The sequence below is a fragment of the Puntigrus tetrazona genome, chromosome 20 (assembly GCF_018831695.1).
Source record: "Puntigrus tetrazona isolate hp1 chromosome 20, ASM1883169v1, whole genome shotgun sequence".
NCBI classification, from domain to species: Eukaryota; Metazoa; Chordata; class Actinopteri; order Cypriniformes; family Cyprinidae; genus Puntigrus; species Puntigrus tetrazona.
In genome coordinates this window covers 21,625,945-21,639,774 of record NC_056718.1, presented here as the reverse complement: position 1 = coordinate 21,639,774, position 13,830 = coordinate 21,625,945, and the positions used below count along the sequence as shown (strand labels likewise).

The following is a 13,830-nucleotide window of genomic DNA, read 5'->3' as shown; positions in this document are numbered from 1 at the left end:
GTGAGTGATAGTGCCAGTTTTGCACTGAAGGCATATGCAATTTTTTTTACTAAAAATAAATAAATAAATAAAATAAAATTATTATATATATATTTATTTTATTTATTTATTTTTCTCAACTCTGAAATGCGATCATCTTTGACACAGAAGTAGTTTAAAGTTGGAGATTATTGGGGGTGACTGGTCACGTGACGGAGGCGTTCCCGCGGTGCGCGCGCTCATTGGTGCGCGCGCTTGGGTCCGAGGTTTGACCAGTTCTCTGGACTCTGACGTCACATCAGAAGAGGAGAGGAACACCTGCTGCTCTCGTATGGGACATGGAGCCACTGGTATGAACACGATCTGTCTCTCGTTTAAGTGTCTTTGTTTAATTATTTGCTTCGAAGGAGCAGCCTTTTGTAATAACGACAGGGCGGCACAACGCGACGCGCCAAACTTTATCGCTTTTGTAGTAAGCAACGAAAAACGCTTTGAAGTGTAACGTTACGAGGCATTGGTGGTCACTACAGCTAACTAATCTTGTTAAGTACCTTAACAGTTTGAACACGGCGAGAAAAGTCTTTTTGTTTCACTTTTTGTTTTGCTTTCTTTTTTAAAAACACGGAAAATGAACCGAAGTAGACTGCCATTTTAAAGTATTAATACTTTTTTTTTTCACTTTTCTGTAATCAAATGAGCCTATATAATTATATAAATCTGTTGCCAGCCGAGTTATGGTTATAATTTGTCTTGAAGTGAAGGTTTGTTTTTGACATTAGTCGGGAAATATACAGCAAACAACATCCATTCATCCAGCTAACCCGACTTTTGACCACAGTTTCATGTCAAATAAAGCACTACATTTATTTATATATATATATGGTAGCTAACATACTTATATCTCATAAAGAGAGTTTTATTTATTCAAAGTTTATCTAAACAAATATGGAAACTATCCATAGTTACACCTAAAACAGTGACATACGTGTCCTTTTGAGATGTAGATATTTTACTTGTTTTTGTTGTTTTTAAAGTATTGCACAGTCCTTTTACTCACTAAAATTAAGAAGTAACTGCGAATAAAAAGTTTGATCAAATTAATGCCTATTTTTGGCCCTTCAGATACACAAAGCATACCTAAAAAATAATGTTTTGCCCTTACAGTTTTGTTACTGTTTATGTATGCACTATTTATATATCTGTTTTAATGAACATTGTGTGTATTAGAGTTTGGACGGTGCAGAAGCTGATGGCTTCTTTGACATCCTGGAGGAGAGGAGGCGGAGCAGTGACTTAAGCCACGCCTTCCGGACCTTTAACCCGCAGCCGTACCGTGGGGCCACGCCCATTTCAGCAGCCGCTCTCAACAGGATGGTGCTTGAATCGCAATACCTGACCTACATCGTACAAGAGGTGAGAGACGAAAGAGCGACGCTTATCAAAAGAAGAAGTTTTACTCACCTTCTCCGTCTCACAGATTATGGTTGAATGTGACGAACCACGGGAGGCGCTTTTAGAGGAGGCGTCTTCGCTGCTGGACGAGATGAGTCAAAACCTTCAGCTGGGATTCATTCGTCTGCTGGGCTTCGCACTGAGCAAAGTTTTCAAGAGCGTTTTCAGCTCCATACGCGTCAACGAGGATGGACTCACCCGGGTTAGAGTTTTTCTGTTCTTTTAAAAATGCATGCTCATTTAAAAGGAAAGCTTTGCTGAATTCTGTCTTCGTTCAGCTCCAGCAAGCCATTCAGGAGTATCCCGTCATCCTGATGCCCAACCACAGGAGTTATGTGGACTTCCTTGTTCTGTCTTACATCATGTTCACTTATGACCTCTCTATCCCCGTCATTGCAGCTGGAATTCGCAAGTATCTATTGATTTTTAAAGTAATTGTAGGTGGCAAAATCCCACAGTCACATCCTATGTCGAAACATAAACCTACTTGTATTCAGGCTGTGATAGTGAATTATTAATATAGATCTCTACTCACCTCCGTCCACATCTGTCTATGTCTTTTACAGCTCTGATGGGGATGAAGCTGATTGGTGAGATCTTTCGGCGATCAGGAGCGTTTTTTATCCGTCGTGCCATTGGCTCAGACAAGCTGTACTGGGCAGTGCTGTCTGAGTACGTCAGAACCATTGTGCGGGTGAGAATTTATTTTATTATTAGAGGTTATTTATCTAGAAAAGATTGTACAGCACTATTAAAAGGCACCATTAAACTTTATGCTCACAAATGCTGAATTTAAATAAAATTATATTATTATTGTGAAATATTATTACATTAAAATTTTTTAATTTATTCCTGTGATGCAAAGCTGAATTTTTAGCATTACTATAAATAGACTTTTTTTTAGAAAAATTCTAATTGTCACTTTTGATCTTTGTAGTCACTTTTGACTAATTTAATGCATATTTAAATAAAAATATTAATTTGTACAAAAATGTATATATACAGAAGAAAATGTTACTTAATAGATTTGGTGTTGCATTTCATATTTAACAAATCTCATAATGAATATCCATCTTCATGCTGTACATTATAAATTCAGTTGTGGAATTAATTTTAACTTTTAATGCTTAATGCTCCTCGAAAAGAATGGACTTTTTTTTTTTAATGCATGCTCCTGAATTAATTAGCAATAATAAAGATATCTAATAATACCCTGTGTATTTGGAAATAGCCATCTTATATTGCACTACAGAAACACTTATTTAGCCATAAAAATATCATTAGCACTGATACTGTTTTTCTGCAGACAGGTTATGCTCCGTTGGAGTTTTACGTTGAAGGATTACGCAGCAGAACGCTGAAATCTCTCACACCAAAACTAGGTAAGCTCGTAGTTTAGATGGTAAGCTGTAAAGCTGCAGGGTTCTGCATGTCCTCCAGTTGTGTTTGGATCCTCCCAGGAATGATGCACATGGTGTTGGAGCCCTTTTTTAAAGGAGAGGTGTTTGACATCAGTCTGGTGCCCATCAGCATCAGCTACGAGCGTGTGCTTGAGGAGTCGCTCCTCGCTCATGAGCTGCTGGGAGTGCCTAAACCCAAAGAGACCACAGGGGTACTGTATGGTTAAAACACAAAGAGAGACGAAAGTCTAATTTGTTTAAAAATAATAATGAAAGAACCTGGTTCTGAGCTCTTGCTGTGCATCTGCAGGCTTTGCTGAAGGCCAGGACTGTGCTGAAGGAGGACTACGGCTGCATGCATGTGTGCTTTGGCAACCCTGTGTCAGTCAGAGAGCTGATGAAGGGAAAAATTAACCGCAAACAATATAATCTGGTACCCAGGTAATAAACACACTAGGTTTAATACTGTTAACTAAACCTAAAAACACAAAATATATGTTTTGTTTGAAATAAAAATTATTTTATTTCAATTAGTTGCCTGCTATATTTAATAAGTATATACATTTTGAATGACTAAAATAACTAAGTAGCTAATAAAGCAGAAAATGTATATATACAATATTACAAACAGTGTGTGTGACGATGAATAAAGCTTGTTTCTGCATCTTGTTATTCCATTCAAATACACAAATACTGCACAAAATATACATAGTGCAGAGGTACACACTATTATTATTACTACAAGAAATCTTACTCTTTTCTTTTAACAGAGACCTGCCTATGAAGCCCAGTAAAGAGACGCAGGAGTTTGTGTCTGGTCTCGCCCACATGATGATCCGTTTGCAGGAGAGAAATGCGGTACTGAGTGCCTGGAACCTGATGGCTGTGGTTCTCCTTCAGAACCTTCAGGGCATTGATTTAGACCTGCTGACCCACAAAACCCTGTGGCTGAAGAAACTCGCCCTGCGGTTCGGAGCTCATCTCAGATGGCCCAGTAAGGATGTGTGTAAAGATCAGGACCTATAAATAAACGTGGTATCGCATTACACCATACTACAGAAAAATACAATCAGCTAGTGGCTTCAGTGCTTTATAAACCGTTTCAGTTGCATGCTGTCAATCGGCAGATAAAATACTGACTTATTTGTCAGTTTGAATAAGAAAAATCTGACTCAAATCTTACAATATTTACAAATACAAGCCAAAACTGAACACTACATACAATTAAATTATATTAAAATTATATCTTTTATGTCACTGCCTATTCTGGCCATGTAAATATTTCTGATTGATGTGCATAAATTCAAACGTAGAAAAACTTTATCATAACCAGAACCTCTTTAACTTAAGAGTTCAAATAACATTTCTGTACAGAAGAATTGATTTTAAAACCATAAAGCCTCTGGAATGTCTCATAGACTTCAGTTGTACTGTAAGTGCATCATTGTAAACACAATTTCTGCTCATTTTTACAAACTGAAGAAAGAGTCCAATAATTTTCTGCCATAAAATCAACAACAGTGGCTGTTCATAGAGAAACGTATAATTTGAGCTGTGCACTTCACTATAATTAGAATATTCATGAGCTCTTTCCAAGGGTCTCTTACTAGTTTAGTTTTCTGTGAACATCTTGTAAAGGTTCTTTAACTCTGGGATTAAAGCCAAACATGTGAACGGACGAAAACAACAAAACCCCTATTCAGGGCCGTTCCTACAGCAACCACACAGACCGAGCGGTCAGTTTGGGGCTTCTGAAGTTTGTTGGTTAGAGTCTTTTAGATACAGGAGATTGTTGTTTAAGTTCCTGTTAATCATATCTCCATCAGTAAGTCTAAAAGAGTCTGCAAAGATATTTGGGATCAGTAAGATTTTTAATGTTTTTTTCTTTAAAGATGTTTCTTATGCTTATCAAAGTTGCAGTTATTTGATCAAAAATACAGAAAAAATAGTGTAATATTGTGAAATATTATTTTGATATAAAATTACTGTTTTCTATGCGACTATACTTTGAAATGTAATTTATTCTTGTGATAAAAGCTACATTTTCATCAGCTGTTACTGCAGTCTTCAGCGTCACACAATCCTTCAGAAACACTATGGCGATTTTTTTTTTTTTTATCAATGTTGCAAACAGATGTGCTGCTTAATATTTTTTGAAACCAGGATTTATTGATAAATAAAAGGTTTAAAAGAATAGCATTCATTTAAAATGGAAAGGTTTTCTAACAATATACACTGCTATTAAAAAGTTTCCAAAGAAATTAATACAATGTTGTCTCATTAGATGAACTAAACCATTAATGTATGTCATTTTTTTAAAAAAAAAATCTTCTGAGACACAGAAGAAAATTAATTACATAATTAAAGATCATGAAGTGTGTTATCTAAAAAAAAGACACTTGTGACTTGTAATTAATTTTAAGTTTAGACATCTTTTAATTTTTTGCAGTGTATTAACGTTGTTAGAAAATATTTGTATTTTGAAAAAATGCTATTCTTTTAAACTTATTTATTAAAGAATCCTGGAAAAAAGTCACAGATTCCAAAAAAATATTTGGCAGAAAAACTGTTTGCAACATTGATAATTCTGAAAATAAATCAGCATATTAGAATGATTTCCGAAGGATCGTGTGACACTGAAGACTGTGACAGCTGATAAAAAATTAAGCTTTGCATCAGAGGAATGCATTATATTTTAAAGTATATGAAAGCAAAAAACATTATTTTATATATTTGTTGATATGAAAACATTCCATTTTCTTGTCTTTTAACGTGTAGAGAATGATTTGGATTCTGAGGTAATGTCATCTAGCATGAGCCTGCATCATTCAGTGGCACGCTGTGAGAGGGGCGTGTCTATTTGGTGGAGGAGGTGGGGCCAGGGCCTGTCACTCAAGAGGAGGACGTGTTCCGAAAGGCTGCATCTGTGCTCATGTGTGCCTCCTACAGGAATCAAGCAGTGCACGTATTCACTAGACCAGCTATGGTGGCAGTCGCTATGACAACAGATGCAAGAAATAAAACAGGTGAGGCCTATCACTGGAATTCAACTATATAGGGCCACATGATTTCCACAGTGCAGACAGAATAATAATCTGTCATAAAAATGGAATTTATTGTATGATATAATATTTATTGTATAATATGGAAATTGATGATAAAATTGTATTAAATCATAAAACGCAGAATGCCTTCAAATTCTGCAAATTCAGTTAGACATAATTTTTATTATTATTAACATGTACATAAACCATTAATACAAACAATCCATAAACATTAAGGGTTATAAAATAAAACAGTTTTGGAAAAAATTAAGTGGATTTTGTATGGGTTAAACTGTATCCCAAATAGGTTTTTTTTATTATTATTTTTTGTTCTTTTTGAGATATTATGAAGAATTTCCAAAAAGTGATTTCATGCATAGGAAGTTTGTTTATTTCAATAACGGTGTTGTATATGACTATTCAAATTTGGAACAGATTTACGGTGAATAAATTACTTAAATGTCCATTTATTTGTTTATTTATTTGGATAAAGCACAGAAATAATATTTACTATTATATTTAAATATTTAATATTTACTGGGCACTTTTTTGTCATTTTAGTTGTAATTAATAACAGTCCCTATTCACTTTGAATATGAAAAGAGCAGTGCGCTTAGGTTTTGTGTTCCGCAGAAGAAAGTCAAACAGGTTTAGAATGAAATGTTTTCAAATATTTGAACCAAGGCCACTTTGTTTCCTTTCTAGACAATGTCTTTCATTATTTTAAGTTCCTGCTGGAGCTCTTTTCCAATGAGTTTGTTCTCATTCCTGGTCAAGCAGTTCAGGTGAGTCACTCTGTTTAAACAACTCTTTTAAACACATGACTACATGCATCTAAACATCCTTTTCTCTCTCAGGACTTTGAGGAGGGCTGTTCTTTGCTACAGCAGTCTGGTGTAATCGGCCGCTCTGATGAAGAGATCTGTGTGAGGGACAATGAAACCATCATCTTCCTCAGAGCGATTCTGCAGTCTTTCATCGAAAGCTACCAGGTGATTGCAGTCATTTACACAATGGTCCAGGCACTTTCTCCATCTTCACTGGCGAATAACAATGCCATTAAATTTAAAAGGATAGTTTGCCAAAAACATGGAAAGTTGGTTTTACTCACCCTCAGGCCATCCAAGATGTAGATGAGTTTGTTTCTTCACTGAAACAGATTTAAAGATATGTTGCATTGCATCACTTGCTCGCCACTGGATCCTCTGCAGTGAATGGGTGCCGTCAGAACAGCTGAGAAACACACTGCAGTAATTAACAAGTAATCCACACCACTCCAGTCCATCAGTTCACATCCTGTGAAGCAAAAAGCTGTGTATTTGTAAGAGTTTTTGACTTTAAACCTTCACTTCTGGCTAAAATAAGAGCTCATAACTATATAATAAATAAATATAATAACGCTTTCTCCAGTGGTAAATCTATCCCATTTTGTTCTCTCTTCAATGGAGAAAACAATATTATGGATAAAGAACTTTTATTAAAAAATGTTTTAATCTGCTAAAGTGAGCAATGAATCCAAACGAGGAGCAAACAGGGTTTGAAACAGCAAAACTAATCAGGCAATCATCAAGATAAACAGATAATCCAGACAAGGACCTAAACTAAACTTACAACTTCACTAAGGAAACAAGGAAGGGCTCCCTAATGTAGCTATCACTAGTAGAGCGATATATTTTAGACCATACCGGGCCTGGAACAGAGGGAGAAACGGTTATTTAAGGTGTGACTGAATGCAGGTGAGCGTGTGATGAGTGCAGTCAGGTGTGTGTCATCAGTGCAGTGGATGATGGGAGTTGAAGTCCGGAGTGAAATACAACAGTGGTGTGGTGCAAGAGTCAATGTGTGAGGGGGCGACATCCGGTGATGAGTGAACGGAAGTTTGTGGGACAGATTTGTGACAGATCTGATGATGGAGCAAACTCATCTACATCTCAGGTCTTGGCCTGGGACAGTACATTTTTCAAAATTGTAATTTTTGTCTGAACTACATAATATAAATGACGATGGTGTGTTTAGGTGGTGTTCAGGTACCTGTGTGAAGAGAGCTCCCAGACATTCAGGGAGAAGATGTTTTCAAACAGCATCCGCAGCTTCATCGTCAAACTCTTTATTTCAGGTGTGGCTCATTTCCAGTTGGGGGTTTCTGACATTATGAATTATGTAACAGATTGAATAAAGCTATAACTAAAATATTATCTTCATTCTGTCTTCTGCTCTCAGGCGAAGTCGAGTCGCACGAGTGTTTATCGTCCGACCTCCAGAAGAACGTTCTCTCAGCTTTGCTCCGGATGGCTGCTGTGACCAAAACTAAAGTGTAACCAGCTTCAGCGCTCATCTAAGAGACTCAATTTGAAACGTGAACACAGAAACGAAGAGGATCATAACATATCTGTCTGTTTTTCAGTGATGACCAGAATGAGTTTACGGTGAATAAATCTGCGGTGAAGAAAATATGGCACATGCTGAGTAAGATTATTGATTTTTTTTGTTCTGATCTACAGTCTTCCGTTGCAACCTGAAGGTTATTTCCGCTGTATTTTGTAGTGTAATGCGCTGCACTTCCTCTTTTTCATTACAGGCAACGGACGGACCTCTGAGATCAGTGTAAACGCCAGACTGTGACGAGAAGAATCAGACGACAACGACTCTCAATTCCTTTATTGATAATGTTAATATGTATAAGTACTGTATGTGTTTTTAGTGTCAAACACAGAACAAACCTGCAGTAGTTGCTCTAGATGTAGGACGTAATTTGCAACCGTTATTGCAAGTAGGCTATATATGATTTAATTTTATAGATCATGTAAGAATCATACAGATATTAATCAAGATACGAAGATGTGCTCGTCTTTTGAGTATTGATGTAAAAATTAATGTTTAATGTGTCGTTTAACAGGTGTTTCAACTGTTTTATGAAATCGTTTTCTAATTTTTCAAAACATACAATGATATACTGTAATAAACTATTGATTACTGCTGTATATAAAGAAACATGAAATAATAGTATTACAAGACGAGAACAGAAAGCCATCAGCCATAAATATTATAAATATGCTAAGAAGTTAAGTGTGTCTTAACAAAAGAGAGATGCTTATAGTTCTGGTCCTTGATTCTGATTGGTTGAGGCAACTTCAAAGCTATCTACAAACACACACCTTAGTTTTCAATTGTCTACGTAGTTTAGAGCAAAAATTTGTTTTTATTAATATAATTACACATTATTATTATTTTTTTGTAAGATCTTGCTGCATATATAAAATAGCCATCTTAATAAAGCAATAAGCCCCGAAGCGGTGGTTTACAGTAAATTAATAACAGCTACAGTTACTACTACTTCTTGGGGCTTATTTCTTTATTTACCACCACATTAAAAACGAACCAGCAGAGCACTTTTTGTGTACTTGTCTTAAAGTGGAGTTTCAGAAAGCGTGTGGCCTAATTCACAAGCAAGCAGCTGGTTAGCAAAACCGTCCACTTTTCTTTTTCCAGTTATTTGACCGGTCCAGATTGTTTTAAAAGGATTGATTCTGATCTTCTCAAGTTCAACTCGTTTGTGCGCGAGTCGTGCAAAGCTCTTATGGCTTTGTTTCCTTTCAGAAATCGTCGATATCAATGCATAAATGCTGTTTTTTTTAAGAGGTAGCAACTATCAGTTTCCTTTCGCCCTGTGAAGTGAAGGGAAGCGCTCGACAAGGGTAAGGTATTCCTCCACCTGCTGACTTTGCTCTTGCAGTTCCTTCCTCTCCCTCTTCCGGTCTTTCTCCCATTCGTCCAAGTCCTCTTTAGAAAGCAGCATCTTTTGCGGCCAGCGCGCCGTGGAGACGACGAGAAACAGCGCCGCCTGCAGGACGTGCCTCGCAGCGACGCACAGAGTCGACGCGACCGCGAGCACCTGCGCGAGCGACTCCCCGAGCAAACACACCCCTTCCAGGAAATGAACGGCGCCTTTTCCACGACTGTATTCTTTGCAAAGGTGCTTTGATTGAGTACCATACCAGAACTCTTTTTCTTGACCGTAATCAGCGTTGCAATCAATACGCCAAGCTATGAGGAAGTGTTGTCCGGCGCGACGCAGGTGTAACAGCGCCAGGTACAGCTGACACACACCTGTCGCCGCCGAATGAAGAACCAAACGACACTCGTTAATAGTTTTTCCTGCGAAAGAGAACGAATTAGACGAAGCGGGCAAACACTTCTAAAGTCAATATAGCCTATCGTTCTCCACCCCTATATTTATGGACGTTCGTCGCTGCAAAATAAAAAAAAAGGTAAACTAATTGGAACACGATGCATAACTGTTAAAAATAAAAATTACAATTGGGAAATATAGGGACAGAAACTGAGATTAATCTCAGTAATCACAAATAGTTTCAATTAGCCTAGCCGTAAACCGACATCCCATTTTATTAAACTTCTAAAAATCAATATCTGACTGCACATTTATTTATATGAAGTGTCATATTTACCATCCGCGAAAAAAAGTACCCAAATAACCAGCAGAATCCACATTTGGACGGTGGCTGTGATCCTCTGACAGACTTGAATATACCAAGGCAGTCTGTTCTTGAGAAACGAAACTCAAGACAGGACACCTTGGAGCTGTTTATCCTCCCACAGCATGGGAGGCAGTTATGAGTCGTCGCAGCCTATCAGTTTATTAAGTTGTCTATTAACGTTGTAGGTATTTTATTACACCGTGTTTGGTGGAGAGTCTGCTTGATGCTATACAGACAACAGGTAACGGGCGACTTTAGAGCAATAGTTTGCCAAAAGCAATAAAATTCTGCCATTATTTATTCATCAAACGATTCGTTTACGATTCAGACCGATCCTTAAAGTTCAACTCAGTGATGCATCTGGGATTTAGTCACAGCTGCTAACAGCTCATTAGATGCTGAACATAGAAACCATTAGTAAATATGTTCCCAGATAGCAAGCTGGCCTTCTTAAGGCCCGGATAAAATGAACGAGAACCTGAAATGACACGTGGGCCTTTTTAGGCAAAGATGCGATGCTCGCGGCAATATCTCATCTCAGTGTGAAGCTAAAGTGGCCCATCTGGCAAATAGCGATTATGGGCCATATATCAATCAACAAATATGGGCCACCTTTGGCAAAAACGCGGCACAACAGAGACTGCATGATCTTGGTATAAACCAAATGTGGCCCAGTTGCATTAAAACACACCCGGACCAGTTTTGGCCCGCATATGATGAAGCAAATGTGGCCCCGGCCGTAATAAGATGCATCTGGGTCAGTTTTGGCAAAGATGCTGCGCAGTAAACGCTGGCTAATGTGGCTGCAAACCTAAATTGTCCCACGTTTGGCAAACGTGCCCACAGGCGGCAACCAGCGTTGGCCCAGATCCGTGTTCTGTGCAGAATAAAAAACAGAAGAACTACAAAGATTGCTCTCACTGTCAAGGTTTCTGTTAATTTGGACTTTGTTTCCCTTGTGATGTTGATTGTATTCTGTTCAGGTGTGCCTAGTTAATTATACTTGTTTGGTCTCATGCTTCAGTTCCTGGGTGTTCACTTTGAGTTTGTTTGATCTTATCATTATTTGTCTGTAATGTTGCTATGCTGTATTGTGTTTGGATTTACCCTCGTCGGATTAAAGACGTTTGATAGGTAACCTACGTCATGTGCTCTTTAGCACAGTGAAGCCGTGGCACTTACAGACTGTGTAGGCAGAGTCTGAAGCATTTTGGTTCAAACTTGTGAATGGCTTATTTTATAAAACTGGAATGTGGTTTTTGTGCAAAATCTGGGCCGGGATGTTTTTACCATCTAGGGCACATTTCTTGAACTTATTTGAACACTGTGGAGGGGCTTTCCCTTTAAAATTTGTTAATGCATAACTCACTCTGAGGCTTAATGTGGCCGAAATAATTTATATTTACGGTTTATTTGGATATTAGCTAAGGGGCCGTCTTGTACCACTGTTCTTTGCAGCATGTGGGCCACGCGAGGAAGACCTGGGTTCAAATGAAAAACTGTGGCTCACATTAGGGCCAGTTTTGGTTTATTTGTTTGGCTTACAATGCGATTAATGCTAAGATTTACTTGAGGCCCAAGTCTGGCAAACATCTGCGCAAAATGCCATTATTCCCCATAGCATGCGGGCAGGAGCGAGGTGTCGGATCTGGGCCAGAATTGAAATAAATGTCCCCCAGATTTGGGCCAGTTCTGCTTTTTTTGGCTCATTCATGGCTGACGCTGCGCTGTCCTTTGGCTTGTTGTGGCCCATATCTGGCAAATAGGAGCAGACCGCCCAAGTGCCATCATTCTTCACAGCATGTGGGCTGGAGAAAGGTGTTGGGTCTGGGCCAAAATTAAAATCAATGTGGTGCCGATTTGGGCAAGTTCTGCTTTATTTGGTTTATTTATGCCTGACATTAGGCCTTCCTTTGGCTTGCTTGTGGCCCAAAAAGCCCGAGTGTCATCATTCCATGGCAAAAGTGGACCAGATGAAAGTGTGAGATCAGAGACGGATGTGGGCTCATTCAAAGGGCCTGACACAATATTTACAATTCCTGGGTGTGCTCAGTGACTCATTGTATTGTTGTAAATACAATATTGACAGTGATTATCCTTTTTTCTTCTGGGCAATAACAATGTTGATCAGCTGTTTAATAATCATTTTATTTTGCATAACGTTCCAATTGTACGAATGGAAGAACACTTACAATAGGAAACGTTTAGTTAACTGCCTAAAAACATATATTTTCGAATGTTTTCTGGACCTTTTCAAAGAATAGTAACATTTAAAATTCTATCTATGATAAATGTTCTTGTATTGTTTATGCACGTTTAAATGTGTTATTCTTGAGTGTTCGTTAAATGTACATTTTTTTTTTTTGACTACGTAAATGTTAAAGGAACGTTATTGCTAACATTAAGTCAAGGTTACTTTTCAGCGTTCTCAGAACATTCTAAAACCGGTAGTAACTCAAAATATTTAAGTTGACGTGAAAGATCTTTACTTGCGCCATAAAAGAAAGACACAGTGAGGGTGATTTTTAGCACAAAAACAGTACATTTAATTCAAGTGTTCCCCAGCACAAGTGCACAGGAAAGGAGCCGCTGTGTTCGGCTGTCTCTCCTTTCACTGCGTACAGAGAGAATTATGGAAGGATGAACTGCTACTATAACACTCCAAAGACCATCGAAACACAACAGATCTACAGCCACACCGAGAGAGAGAGAGAGAGAGAGGGTGAGGATAAATGTGTTACAGCGGATGAAGAAAAAGTATAAGAGAGAGACCTGTGAACTGATCAGATGTACGAGGCTGTAGGGCAATAAATATTGAGGCAGCAACAATCAAATATAAAAAACAATGCCGTCTGATCGTAGCAAGAGTACATGGAGGGAGTTTGCAGAAAGGAATGTTGTTTTGCCATCACTTCCAAGCAGTTACATAACAGTGTAAAGTAATGCTGCCTTCAAGTCCTCCGGGGAAGCTCCTACTTACGAGTTCAAAAGTCGATGCAAAGTGGTCGGAATCAAATGTATTTCGTATTTCCTGACAAATGAGCTTTTTAGCAGAAAATGAAGAGATGTGCATTGGGTGCGGCTTTCGATACTGCTGCAGGGAATGATGGGAAATGTAGTTTTGCACGGTGACCGGGGGGAGACGTCTTCGGCTCACTGAGATTTGATATGAACTTGTGGGAAGGTGATAATATGACAACATCCATTTCTCGTGGCCACAGCTTCTTATGTTGAGAAAACGATATATTTTTATCGTGGCCACGAGTTTAATGCGTAAGCATACCTGCAAGACCATAGCAACCCGATGGACTTATTAATATTTTATTTTAAATAGACGTTTTGATGTTACGTAATATTACTATAGAAGTTATAACACAATTACATTATTATAGGCTACCAGACTGTAGGCTATTGCGTGTTAACAGAATTCCAATGAAGCTTATCACGAATAAATGTTAC

At 38.1% G+C, this 13,830-nt stretch overlaps 1 protein-coding gene across 1 annotated transcript; it reads left to right on the top strand.

Annotated features, from left to right (window-relative positions):
* Positions 1 to 228: 228 nt before the first annotated feature.
* gnpat2 (glyceronephosphate O-acyltransferase 2) lies at positions 229 to 9,505 on the top strand. The gene is given in 17 exon segments (XM_043220050.1): positions 229 to 329; positions 1,207 to 1,392; positions 1,457 to 1,633; positions 1,710 to 1,839; positions 1,998 to 2,125; positions 2,738 to 2,813; positions 2,892 to 3,043; positions 3,142 to 3,272; positions 3,602 to 3,825; positions 5,610 to 5,675; positions 5,678 to 5,857; positions 6,581 to 6,660; positions 6,733 to 6,867; positions 7,892 to 7,991; positions 8,096 to 8,189; positions 8,280 to 8,341; positions 8,454 to 9,505. Coding segments are annotated over 17 exon segments (1,977 nt in total). The 5' UTR covers positions 229 to 317; the 3' UTR covers positions 8,498 to 9,505.
* The last annotated feature ends 4,325 nt before the right edge of the window (positions 9,506 to 13,830 follow it).